At 36.3% G+C, this 13169-nt stretch overlaps 3 protein-coding genes across 3 annotated transcripts; all 3 read left to right on the top strand.

The window, feature by feature from the left end:
* Positions 1-801: 801 nt before the first annotated feature.
* On the top strand, positions 802-3625 carry LOC111783653 (putative D-cysteine desulfhydrase 1, mitochondrial). The gene is made up of 10 exons (XM_023664571.1): positions 802-993; positions 1070-1135; positions 1223-1417; positions 1535-1648; positions 1745-1836; positions 1916-1999; positions 2096-2153; positions 2866-2982; positions 3105-3202; positions 3281-3625. The coding sequence occupies exons 1-10, from the start codon at positions 811-813 to the stop codon at positions 3486-3488; spliced, it is 1215 nt and encodes a 404-aa protein (XP_023520339.1). The 5' UTR covers positions 802-810; the 3' UTR covers positions 3489-3625.
* A 1995-nt stretch (positions 3626-5620) lies between these two features.
* Positions 5621-8788, top strand: LOC111783655 (putative D-cysteine desulfhydrase 1, mitochondrial). Its single transcript, XM_023664572.1, has 11 exons — positions 5621-5886; positions 5991-6056; positions 6360-6554; positions 6643-6753; positions 6849-6940; positions 7312-7404; positions 7508-7565; positions 7668-7781; positions 8020-8117; positions 8281-8528; positions 8647-8788. Exons 1-10 carry the CDS (start codon positions 5749-5751, stop codon positions 8483-8485), a joined length of 1170 nt encoding a protein of 389 aa, XP_023520340.1. The 5' UTR covers positions 5621-5748; the 3' UTR covers positions 8486-8528; positions 8647-8788.
* On the top strand, positions 8697-9998 carry LOC111783656 (17.8 kDa class I heat shock protein-like). The gene is made up of 3 exons (XM_023664573.1): positions 8697-8712; positions 8787-9183; positions 9270-9998. Exons 2-3 carry the CDS (start codon positions 9075-9077, stop codon positions 9674-9676), a joined length of 516 nt encoding a protein of 171 aa, XP_023520341.1. The 5' UTR covers positions 8697-8712; positions 8787-9074; the 3' UTR covers positions 9677-9998.
* Positions 9999-13169: the final 3171 nt, after the last annotated feature.

Genomic DNA, 13169 nt, shown 5'->3' with positions numbered 1-13169 from the left:
CAAACCACCGATCTTCAGTTGATGGTATAAATACGTAAGTCACTTGAGTTAGGCAAATCAAGAGATTAAATATACGTATATTAATACAGTCATAACTAGTATATTAATTAAATTTGTGTCTCCAAAATAACACATTATATCTGTTATTATACATATATAAAAAATACTATTAACCATCCTTCGATTAAGATAATTTAAGTATAATTCAATTGATTAAAACATATGTTCCAACCAAGAAATTCGAGAGTTTGAATTTTCAATACCTTCAGACTTTGAGCTAACTTAAAACGAAAGAGAAAAGAAAAAGAAATACAATATTTATGTTTTTATATAATTACTTGCAAACATGCAGCATGAAAATAATAGGGATAGAATAGAGGTTAATATTTGAAGTACATTAATACATAAAAATTAATTTAATTTATTAAGTTGATAATATCACACCTAATGTTCTAGTAGAATCCACATTTACTTATAATTATGATAATTTAACTGATCTATTTCATTTATTGTGTGTTAGGGTATTTTAAATTATATTAAATAATTATTAGAAAGCATGCATATTCAAAATTACTGTAATTTTAGATTAGTTAACTGTCAGTACCCGATTTTCGATATTTGCAAAATGGCCCTTCGATTAACAATAATTTGCGTGGGTGGACACAGGACTGGACACGTCCATCAATTTTGGTTGTAATTCAAGCCAGGATTAATTACGATAATTAAAAGTAGAGGACGAGGGGCATTTTTGCAAAATAAAAGTCGTTTTCACATAGGGGCATCTGGAGAATTTTGGTTGCATAAAAGGACATGAAGCTCCGGCCCATTACCAACACCATGGAGATCACGACGCCTGAAATCAGCAAGAAGAAGGAGGAGGAGAACGACGTCGTTCCGGAGAGCCTGGAGTTCCTGACGGTGAGGCGCTACGCGCCGCCGTCCTGGGCCTCCCATCTCAACCACATTCCCACGCACTTCTCTTCTCTTGGCCACGTAAGTGAAGACATTTCGAAGCTTCCTTTCATTTTAGTTTCCACAAAACTTCATTTTAATTATTTTTTTGAATCAGTTTACTACTCCCATTCACAAATGGAACCTTCCAAATCTGCCAAAGAATACCCACGTCTGGATCAAGGTCATTGTTTCATTAATTCTATGTTCTTCCTAGCTGCTGCTTAACTTAATATTAAGAACTGTTTTGCTTCAAAACGATTTGCTGCAGCGGGAGGATCTTTGTGGAATGCAACTGAGTGGGAATAAGGTCAGAAAATTAGAGTTCTTTATAGCGGATGCTCTGCAGCAAGGCGCCGACTGCATAATTACTGCAGGATTCGTTCAAAGCAACCACTGTCGTGCCACTGCTGTCGCCGCTAAGTACTTCAATCTCGACTCTTATCTTATTCTATTCACTTCCAAGGTTATTACTCTTTTACAATGTTAATTGATTCTCGAAATGATTATAAATAGATAACTTTTTCACTGTCGCACCATTTAGGTGGGGTGGTTTTAGCGAATATTCTCATGAATGATGCAGGCCCTTGTAAACGAAGATCCGGGATTAAAAGGAAATCTTCTTGTGGAGCGGTTAGTTGGAGCTCAAGTTGAGCTTGCCCCAATAGAGGATCTTAAAAAATTTGGTTCTGTTGTGGTTTGTTGCCTTTACCTTGTTTGTGTGAGCTTGATTTGATGAACACAACAGAACAATGATTAATAGCTTGTGTTTTGTTGTGTGTTTAAACCATAGCCATTCACGGATTGCCTAAAGTCAACATTACTCGCTGAAGGAAGAAGACCATATGTTATTCCTGCTGGAGGAAGTAATACCCTTGGAAATTGGTGGGCTTTAATTCTTCCATCTTATCTATAAACTACTCTGTCTGTCTCCATTATTTATGTAGACATTGGTTATGTTTAGGGGCTATATTGAAGCAACTAGGGAGATTGAAGAACAACTGAATGGGAAGATCAAGTTTGACGATATTGTTGTAGCTTGTGGCAGGTTTTACTTTCTTTTCGTGCTAAAAATGTCAATGAAATTGGATGCTTTAGTAGTAGAACATAATAAAAAGTGGCTGCCGGTGTTTCTTGTTTTCAGTGGAGGCACGCTCGTTGGTTTGTCATTGGGGTCATGGTTAAGTACCCTTAAGGCAAAAGTAAGGCCCTTCTTCACTATGTCACTCTTCTTTAGTAGACGCGTTTTAAAATCGTGAGGCTGACGGCGATACATACCGCACCAAAGCGGACAATATCTACTAGGCTTAGGCTGTATACAAATGGTATTAGAGCCAGATATCGAGCGATGCTAGCAAGGACATTGGGCTCCTAAGGAGGGTGGATTGTGAGATCCTACATTGGTTGGAGAGGGGAACGAAACATTCCTTACAAGGACAAACGTGTTTTAAAACCGTGAGGCTGACGACGATATGTAACAAGCCAAAGCGGACAATATCGGTTATCGGTGTGCTTGGACTGTTACAAATGGTATTAGAGCCAGACATCGGGCGGTACCAGCAAGGACGTTGGGCTCCCAAGGGGGTGGATTGTGAGATCCCACATCAGTTGGAGAGAGGAACAAAACATTCCTTATAAGGACATACGCGTTTTAAAACCGTAAGGCTAACGACGATACATAACAGGCCAAAGCAGACAATATCTGTTAGCAGTATGCTTGGGCTATTACAAATGATACTAGAGCCAGACACCAGACGGTGCCAGCAAGGACGTTGGGTTCCCAAGGGGGGTGGATTGTGAGATTCCACATCGGTTGGAGAGGAGAACAAAAACATTTTTTAGAAGGGTGTGGAGTCTCTCCTTAGTATACATGTTTTAAAACAGTGAAACTGACAGTAAAGACGTGTTTTACAGGTTCATGGATTCTCTATATTCGACAACGCTCATAATTATTTTCACGACCTTGTTCAGCGCTCGCTGGACAGCTTTGGTGTTAGTATTGACTGGCATGATATTGTTGAAGTTCATCAAGTAAGTTGATTGTTGGAGTTTAGTTATGATTAATGAAGACAAAATTGAATTGGTTTATATGGCTTTAATTATGCAATAATTCATGCATGAATCACGTGGTTCTTTCCACGTAATGTGAACAGGCGAAGGGTTTGGGGTATGCGATGAACACGTGTGAGGAGCTTCATTTTATTAGAGAAGTTGCTCAGTCTACTGGCATTGTGTTGGATCCAGTGTATAGGTATATGCTTATATGTTACAATACTTAAGCCAAATTCTACGTCTTTATTGTATGCGTTGTGTTCTTTTTCACTTTCAGCGGGAAAGCTGCTTATGGAATGATGAAAGAAATGAGTGAAAATCCAAGGAAGTGGGAAGGGAGGAAGGTTTTGTTCATTCACACAGGAGGACTGTTGGGGATGTATGGCAAAGTTGATGAGTTTCAGTCCGTACTGTCTGGAAAATGGCGTCGTTTGGACGATGATCTAATTGTGCCTCCCATTAATGAAGTTGGAAAGATGTTCTAACACAACCGTCGTAAGATATAATGTTCGCACTTTCGATTCCACTTATGTTTCTCTTTCTTAATATTACCCGTCAAAACTAATAAACTATTATGTCGTGCTTGATTATAAAATAAAAGAGGAGTCATGGTTTACTCTAATTTTTTGCTCTACTTTTATGGTTTTGTCGTACTTAGACTAGATTCTTTCACCCTTAACCGATCTTCAGTTCATGCTCAACGCCATCTATACGTGCATTTACTTTCATTTATTTTCATTTACTCTAGGTCAAGTTTTAAGGTTCGACCTTGTCGCTACTTTAGGTTAAAGTATTTTTTAAGTGCAACATCGCTTCTTATTTCATCACTTTGATTCTCAATGACATGACTCCATGCTTCTACGTCGAATCAAAACTTCATTGAAATGAATTTGAATCATTTACTGGGTCGTATAACTTTTTACCAACGTGATTCAGGCACTTTACCAGTACAACTTGGAAAGTATTGTTTCAATCGAAGAATATAATTATATGAGCTCTAAGAAATTCTAAGCAGGTTCAAGTGAAGCAAAATGTAGCAGTATTTGATTAAACACGCATGCACATCAAGATGGTAAGAAATTACACGCCAACGTAGAATGTTCGTGTAGTCTCAATCATATCGTGTGTGAGGGTCACAACTTACTTTTGTGAGTACGGTCGCAGCACGTGGAGAGTCGAGAGGGCTTTTTCAAAGTTATAACCAACGAAACACCTTTCAAATGGTCTGACCAGGTTCATGAACGGGCAAATTAGCGTGTCGTCTCTTTCACAGTTGGAAAGGATACTTGGGTTGAAACTGGAAGACAGTCTCCAACCAGTAAAGAACGCCCTGGACTTCAACTCCTGTTGTATTCATCATGTAAGTTTGCCTTAAATGTCATTCTCAAACATTTAATAATATTGGTTTTAACCCCTCAAGTAAAGTACTACTCGACTTTATAGCTAGATCCCATTTATTGAACAACTTTACTACACGTGTAATCTTCCAAAGTTCCTTATTTTTCACCCTTTTCCATTTTTGGATGTATTTTGAGAAAATTTACTTATAATAAAAAAGTAAATAAAATTGTGGTAAATTTTAAATTTAAATGTCAAAAAACAAGATAAATTAGAGATATTTAAAATAATAAAGTTAAGATTGAAAAAATTATTTGTTAATAATTAATTTATAATAAAATTTACCAAACAGTAAAGCAGTTATAATTATATTATACATAAATGTAATAAATGTGACGTGTTCAACTTATTATGCAAATTTATAACGTAACAATATTTTGTTAGGAAAAGAAAAATACCTTAACAACTTTATCCTATTTTATTCTCTCTCTAGTGTTGATATAATGAAAATTTGATATTTTAATTTTTAAATTTATATTTAATAGATTCCTACCATATGAATTTTTAAATTTTTAATATTGTATTTAATAAAGAATTAAACTTTAAAAAGGTAATTTATAAATAATTAGTTATAATTATAAAATATAGAAGCCTTGTATTATCCTCCATGCTTTTAAATAACGGTCAGAACTGTATTATCTAAAATAATATTTGACATTTATTAATTTAAAAGGTATGACATGCTGCGATATTTGTGGGCCGTGGGCTTTGTTGGTTCCTTCGTCAGTCCATTTTAGACGGTCCGATTTATTTTTCTTTGATTCGGATCCCTTTTCTTTTTTATATTCGTATTTGGCCCTACAAAAAGAATATGTTTTCAACAATGCCCCATACGCATTTTCTTTCCATAACAACCAATTGTGAGTCATTTTGAAGTAGCACAAACCAACATCACATGAGTCATGTTCATCTAACATGATATCTAAAAGAAGAGGATTTGAGCCTCCTCAAAGTCATGATAAAAAATGACTAAGACTCTAATATCATGTGAGTCGTCTTCATCTAACATGGTATAAAATAAAAAATGGTTAAAAAATAAAAAAGGGTCGAGCCTCCTCAAAGTCATGGTAAAAAATGACTTAGACTCTAAAAGAACGATGAAGTCGTTAAGCACAATGTAAGAGATAAGAGATGTTCATCAAAGAGAGCAATGGCATGCTCCAACGGTCTCTACTCACCGCGCCATCAACCAACTCGGCGTCATTGTCATTGTCGACGTCGACCCTCTTCTCAACTCCTGTTATTTATTCAGGAGGGTTCCGCAACCGCAACCAGCGCTTCTCCTTTTCTCCGCCATCAAGCCCGAGTTTAGATTGCATTCGTTGCAGTATCTCGCAGTCTCCGGCGATGGAGATGAAGCCTGAAAGCAAGAAAAACGACGAGGTCCTCAGCAACTGCAGCCTCCTCTCTGTCAGACCTTATGTCGCTCCGTCCTGGGCCTCGCACCTAAATCCAATCCCCACTCACTTCTCTTCTCTTGCACAGGTAAGTTCCCTATTCCCAATTTCCTTTCCGGCTTGTCTTCTTGCAATAATTGCTTCCTTAAGAACGTTGTTGTAGTTAGTTACTGTTTACAATTTTGGAATCAGGTTCCTACTCCCATTCACAAGTGGAACCTTCCTAATCTGCCCAACAACACCGAGGTCTGGCTCAAGGTAATTCATTCTGACTTAACCTTTTCTCTTATAGAAATTCGTTTGATTGTTTTCCCGCCAATGTGGAAATGGACGTTTTATGCTAAGAGTAACTATGATTTTTTCTCCATTTTATACTTTCGGAGTCCTGAGAACATAATTTTACTGGTTACTTTTACCGCTGATTTCTAGAACTCTAATCAAACATGATGTGCATGCATTATGTCTGAAAACATTTGTTTTTATGTTCGTAGTGTTTTTCTTTTTAGTTTTTCTTATTTACTTGTTACACTAGTGGAAATATTGCTGACACAATGAATGCAGCGTGATGATCTTTCAGGAATGCAAATGAGTGGCAATAAAGTCAGAAAATTAGAGTTCTTGATAGCAGATGCTTTGCAACAGGGTGCGGACTGTATTATAACCATAGGAGCCATCCAAAGCAATCACTGCCGGGCTACTGCTGTGGCTGCAAAGTATTTCAATCTTGACACCTATCTTATTCTAAGCACTTCCAAGGTTAAAATTACATTTTGTTAAAATTACCTCTCACAATTTTCTTTATTCTTATGATTTGATATCCTCCCATGTTACGTCCATGATGCAGGCCCTTGTGAATCAAGACCCTGGATTGACTGGAAATCTCCTTTTTGAGCGGTTAGTGGGAGCTCATGTTGAACTTATCTCAGAGGAAGAGTATGCAAAAATTGGAAGCGTGGTTTGTTGATTTCTTCTTTGTTACCATGTTCTTCTTTGGATTTTTGTTAGCGAGAGAACATGCTGATGGTTTTTTGTTCTTGGTTTCAACTTCAGGCACTAACAGATTATCTAAAGTCAAAATTAGTCGCTGAAGGAAGAAAGCCATATGTTATTCCTATTGGAGGATCGAATTCCCATGGAACTTGGTATGATTTGGCTGTGTTTGTTTCCTCCTATCCATTATTGTGAAATCCCACGTCGGTTGGAGAGAAGAACGAAACATTCTTTATAAGAGTGTGGAAACCTCTCCCTAGCAGATACGTTTTAAAAATTTTGAGGGAAAGTTCAAAGATGACAATATCTGCTAGCGAGGGCAGTAACCATGTTAGGTGTGGTTGGATTTGATGGCTGACTGTTCTCTGGAAAAGAATAAAACAATCATGCTGAAGAAGCATAAATAGTTTTCTTGGTTTCATTCCTTACGAAGATAGCGAGACATAATCAGTTGAATACTGATGTATTGCATAAATATCATCATTACATTAATAAGTAATAAATGTGTTTTGGTTATCCTCAGGGGATATATTGAAGCAATTAGGGAGATTGAACGGCAACTGGATACTGGAATCGACAAGATCAAGTTTGATGATATTGTAGTAGCTTGTGGCAGGTTCTCTATTGCTGCCTTTTCCTTGTTTACTTTCTTTTTAGTAACTTGGTTGTAGTACTTCTATACTTAAATATTTGATGTCTTACGTTTTGATTCTTTTCAGTGGGAGCACAGTCGCTGGTCTAGCATTGGGATCATGGTTGAGCACATTGAAGGCAAAAGTATTATTTTATTTTATTTTTTTCTTTTTCCTTTCTAAAATCATCTTGTTGTTGCTCTTTACATCTTAGTTCCTCACATTTTAAGTTCGTTGATACATGCAGATTCGTGCATTCTCCGTTTGTTATGATCCTGATTACTTCCACAAGTTGGTTCAAGGTTTACTCGATGGCCTTCATGCCGGTGTTGACTCACACGATATAGTTGAAATCCAAGATGTAAGTAGGACTTTAGTTCATCTATGAAGGTTGTTGGTTTGCTTACGTTTGGCAGCATCGTTTTTATTATTTTGTTGAATTGAAACCATCTTCCTTTCATTTTCTCCCTTTTTTAGTGCCATTTGTTCTGTGAAGCCTAATCTCTGTCTTCTTCCCTTCTTTTTGTGCTGGTTCTGATCTTTTATCTCCACATAATAAACTTGAGATGAACTTTCCTTTCTTCTTGTTCTCTGTTTAGGCAAAGGGTCTTGGCTATGCAATTAGCACGCCTGATGAGCTTAATTTTGTAAAAGAAGTTGCTGAATCCACGGGCGTTGTTCTTGATCCAGTATACAGGTATGCATCCTACCCGACATATACATACATAGAGTAAATATGAGATTCCCACATCGATTAGAGAGGGGAACGAAGCATTTTTTATAAGGATGTGGAAACCTCTCTCTAGCAAACGCATTTTTTTTTTTTTTGGTTTATTTCCTTAGGACCGCCTTATTTTCAGCGGGAAAGCAGCTTATGGTATGATGAAAGACATGCCTGAGAATCCAAAGAAGTGGGAAGGGAGGAAGATTCTGTTCATTCATACTGGAGGACTGTTGGGACTGTACGCCAAAGCTGATCAGCTGGGCTCAATGTTGGGGAAGTGTAGTCGTTTGGACGTTAATGAGTGTGTGCCTCGAATCAATGGAGTTAGGAAAATGTTCTAAAACATCGCAATGAAGTTTCTTAATAGATGTTTGAATTATCAGGGATTGGAACATATTATTAATCATTTTATGAACGCTTACCATTGAAAATCCAATAATATATGACTTTTCTTTATTTTGTATATGCTAGAAGTATCCATGAGTACTGATTCGAATCATTCGATAGTACTTTTGTATTTTATGAAATTATTTATGACATTCTTTTCTTTTTTTGTTTACGACAAAAGGTAACGTATTGGATTACAGAAACTGTAAAAGAAAATTTTAGGGATTAATTTTGCTTCGCTCAATCTTTCTCCAGGGCGATCCATGGTGTTGGTCAATCCAAAGCTTCAACCAATGATTAGAGTTGAAGTTGAATGGCTGCGATGGTGATGTGCAGATTAAGGATTGAAGGTTAAGTAAAGAATATTTGTTTGTAATTCTAAAGCTTATGAAGAAACCATTTCCAGAAGAAACCACATAACTTCTTGTGTGACACTTGCAAAAGAATATTTCTTCTCCATCTCTGCACATTTCTTGTATATAAAAACAGAGGGGTCACCGTATGAACTGCATTCAATCAAATTAGCCGCGAAGTAAACCAACAATGGAGAAAGGTGAAGCTTCGAATGTGTCGTACGAGGAATTCGAGCCTTTCTGCAAATGGAAAAAACTCGACGACTCCGACGTTCATGTTCTTGAGGTTCATCTCCCAGGTATTCATCAAATCAACTTACGGTCTCTTCTGTATGCTCATTATATTCTTAGTGATTTGAAATTGAAAACTGCACTTGTGAAACAGAATTCAAGAAAGAAGAATTGAGGGTTCGGATAAAGAACAACTCTATCCTTGCAATTTCCGGCGAGCACCTCGCCAATGATGGGAAGAAGATGCAATTCAACAGAGAAATCAAACTCCCAAAGGATATATACCCAGACCAAATCCGTGCCAAATTCGGTGGCTCTGTTCTTTCTATCACGATGCCTAAGAAACCCAGCTCGGCGGAAATCGGCAAACCAAAGGCGGACGCCGCCTCGGAGGGTAATGACACAGCACCCAATGATGATGGTAAGCCAAAGAACTTGATATCCAGGTTAACAAGTCCATTATCGAGGTTGAAATTTAGCAAGAAAAAGGCGACGGCTTTGGCGGCGGCAGTGGTGATTCTGGCCTTCGGAGCTTACTACTTGATTAAAAACAGGGATTAAATTATATTCTTTGTTCGAACTGCATACATAGAATCAAATTGGATTCACTAATAATAAATCATTCATGTTCATTAACTAAGAGCCACTGATTGATGTTCCTTGAGAAGCTGAGAGTTCAATGGTGGGGGCTTCCCAGATTATCCCCTTGGATTTCATTGATGATAGTTGTTGTGTTCGTGTCTATAATACTTGCATTATACATTGATTGAAGCATCTTGATGTCATTTTAGGTGTGCGTCGGTATCTTCAATTTTAATTTGTTCCCCAATTCTAGGCTTTTAGTGACACGTTACTCTGCATCAATGTATGTCTTAATTAAGTAGTCCCACAATCTCTGTCTCTTCTGCCAATGACCAATCTCAATCAAGATCAAGGAAGAATATCTACTTTTCTTCAATCACCTGAATCAAATAATGCTGCAGTTCCAGTTCCAAAAGGAACTACTCAAATTGAGTTTTGGATATCAATTTCATACCATATAATTAGAAATTCGAATCTCTAAATGAAATAATCAGAGAATATAACTTAAGTGGTCAAAATATCCACTAAATTTGAAGATAATTATTGTACTTCGCTTCGCTTCTGTATGAATGTATTGTCTTATTGTACAAAATGGATAAACATCAATTAGTTAATGAGTTTATGATTATATCCCTTCCATCCCTCTATTACTTTCATCCATCAACGACAAGCTATAAAATTTAATAAAATTTAATAAAGAAAGAATTAAAAATAAGCTTAGATTAAGAATAAAAAAAATATATTGATCTTAGGTTTACGTATTTGTATTAGGTGACCCAAATCAATTGTTTTTGAGGTGTAGGTGGAAATGGTGGCATAATTTTGTGATATATGCCACACACCCACCAGCCTCACCCATGTGCTCATGCAATAGCTTCTAGTATATATATAATAATATCAGCAATTATATGTTTTTATAGTTTATTATACGACGATAGCCCTTTGCAACAGTCTAAATCTGCTATTAGTAGAATGCATTTGTTGGAGACGATATGTAGAAGATACCGTCTCTTTACAATGAGTGATGAAAACTTCTCCCTAATAGATATGTTTTAAAATCGTGAGATTGGCGACGATATGTAACGAGTCAAAACGTACGATAAGCTTAAGTCGTTATAAATAACCATTACTATTAGATAAACTTTATTTTTGAAAAGGGTGTATAATATTTAATAAGTGGAAAGAGTTTGAGAGTGGGGTGAGTTGAAAAGATGGTGTAAAGAAAGGATAAGAAATTTGAAAATGGAAAGGAACATAAGTTGGGAGGAAAGCCAAAAGGGCGTGCCGCACTGCCGCTGCCGCCCAGGCATTATGAACTCCTCCCCACCTGGGCCCTCCCCATTTTCCTCTTCCATTTCATCCCCCAATCCAATGTTTTGGTGGAGTGTGACATATGATGAATGAAAGAAAGGGTGGGATTGGGGAAGAATAATTGATTGAAAATTAGACACAAAAGAGGAGGTTTCTAAGCCCATTGCTTAAGCCTTTGCTTCCTTTTATTTTTGCAAAAGGAAAAGGAGGGAAGAGGATTAATACCCTTCTTTAATTCTCTTTGTATTTTGGTTTGCATACAGACAAGCAGTTTTGTCTAGGCGCCGTCTGGTGGATCCCTCCACTTTATCATTTATTTGTTAATTCACTCCTTATAATCCTATTTCCCAATTTAATCCTAACCTAATCTAATCTACCCGCATTAACACACCATATCTTTATTTTAAAACATTTCTTATAAGCTACAAATATTATAAGGAATGCTTCTAAAATTGTGAAATTGACAGCGATACCAATTTTCATAAAATCTATCTATTAATCTAAACAAAGCTTACCAATTTGATGATCGTGGTTTGTTGCATATAATTGAATGAAACTAATAATTTTGATAGGCATGGGTTAGGGAAAAGAAAAAGAAAGGAAAGCTCCTTCTCATATTCCATGGAAAATGACAAATTAAATCCAACAAAAAAAAAAAAAAAAANAAAAATCAGGTACATCTAATTAGGACCCTCTATTTGTATTGTCTGTGTAGGGTGTTAGGGGCGCCCCATTTATACATAAATATACATAATAATAAATTCACGAGGGGAATCTTTATTGGCTTTGAAATGTCACCTAATTTTTTTTTTTTTTTTTTTTAAACTCAAATTATTGATGGAACATTCTAATGCTCCCTTCTTAACCCTTTTTTTTTTTATTATTATTTATTATTATTATTCTTTTTTACTAGATAAAATTTCACTTTTCACGCCCATACAAGCCTTACAATCAGTAACAAAATCCAGTTTTGAGGTTCGGTATAAGTAACAAATAAGTCCTCATCACTTGAACATGTTTTTACTCACTTTTTTATAGTTATTTTTAAATTAAAGAATGATTAATTTTTAAATAATGGTTTAGATCACTACATGTACGAAGACGACGAGTCGTAACAAAAACACTGCATATAAGACCTTTATATATATATATATATATAAAATATGGGTGGGTGGGTCAGGATTAAAATAATATAAGGTTTGATAAATGATGAAGGTGGGTGTGGGTTTAAAATGTAATCATATTAGACACCAATTGGAATTGAATGAAAATATAAGTAAGCAAAGGTAGTTTGGGAATGGTGAAATAATATGAAGGGTAATTATTCCAAGCAAATTGAAGTGACAAATGGGCTCCAAGCTGTCAAAGCATATGGCAGCTCCACCCTGTATGCCTGCTTCCTCACCTCAGACAGTGAACTCCCCTCCACACCCCATGTCTTTTTTTTTTCTTTTTTTTTCTTTTTTTTTTTAATCCTAAAATACCTTACAAATTAAAATTTTCAAATTCTTCTAAATTCTAAACCCTAAATTGTATTTTCCACGTATTAAACAAAGAACGGAAAATATCTGAGCAATTTCCAAGTTTTTAATATGGAGATTAATGTTAATTGTATGGAATGGATTAAATATATATTATCTTGGAGACTAAGATTGGGAGTCCATCATTTATCCAAAAAAAAAAGAAAAAAAGGAAAAAGAAAAGGGAAGGGAGTGGGGTATAGGAAGTCCTTGTCAGCATAACATGAACAGTATGAGCTGGGACATCCGACGGTGCCTAATGCATCACGAAATGGCTAAAGTTTGGTCGGAAGATGAGCAGTCCGCTAAATAAAAAGGCCCCGCTGGCGCTGGCAGCTACTCAATCTCTCTCTCTCTCTCTCACACACTGATGGAGGAGGCCATATTCCATGGAGCTCGGCTTGATATCTGTAAAGCTCTCTCTCAACAACAGTTCCCTCTCTTTTCCATATCTAAAGTTTGCTTTTGATTTTTCCCTTTAGATCCAGTTTTCCGGTTCCTCTCTATTATTTCAAGGAATCTTCTCTCTTTTGTTTTTTCATTTCTGGGTCTTCTTTTCCATGTTAAAAATGGCGGTTTTCAATGCTGTTTTCTAAACTCGACCCCTTTTATCTTCTCTTTTTCAATTCCTAATTCTCGAA

Source organism: Cucurbita pepo, chromosome LG20, assembly GCF_002806865.2.
Source record: "Cucurbita pepo subsp. pepo cultivar mu-cu-16 chromosome LG20, ASM280686v2, whole genome shotgun sequence".
Classification (NCBI taxonomy): domain Eukaryota; kingdom Viridiplantae; phylum Streptophyta; class Magnoliopsida; order Cucurbitales; family Cucurbitaceae; genus Cucurbita; species Cucurbita pepo.
Note: the sequence above shows the minus strand (reverse complement) of the source record. Positions and strands in the feature narration are given on the sequence as shown.

Excerpts from the sequence above, each read along its gene's own strand:
- LOC111783656 (XM_023664573.1), top strand. The coding sequence starts at position 9,075 with ATGGAGAAAGGTGAAGCTTCGAATGTGTCGTACGAGGAATTCGAGCCT. Across the intron at positions 9,184-9,269 it reads TCTTGAGGTTCATCTCCCAG|AATTCAAGAAAGAAGAATTG; the intron begins GTATTCATCAAA and ends CTTGTGAAACAG.
- LOC111783655 (XM_023664572.1), top strand. The coding sequence starts at position 5,749 with ATGGAGATGAAGCCTGAAAGCAAGAAAAACGACGAGGTCCTCAGCAAC. Across the intron at positions 6,941-7,311 it reads TCGAATTCCCATGGAACTTG|GGGATATATTGAAGCAATTA; the intron begins GTATGATTTGGC and ends GGTTATCCTCAG. Across the intron at positions 8,118-8,280 it reads GTTCTTGATCCAGTATACAG|CGGGAAAGCAGCTTATGGTA; the intron begins GTATGCATCCTA and ends CCTTATTTTCAG.
- LOC111783653 (XM_023664571.1), top strand. The coding sequence starts at position 811 with ATGAAGCTCCGGCCCATTACCAACACCATGGAGATCACGACGCCTGAA. Across the intron at positions 1,649-1,744 it reads AAAAATTTGGTTCTGTTGTG|CCATTCACGGATTGCCTAAA; the intron begins GTTTGTTGCCTT and ends TTTAAACCATAG. Across the intron at positions 1,837-1,915 it reads AGTAATACCCTTGGAAATTG|GGGCTATATTGAAGCAACTA; the intron begins GTGGGCTTTAAT and ends GGTTATGTTTAG.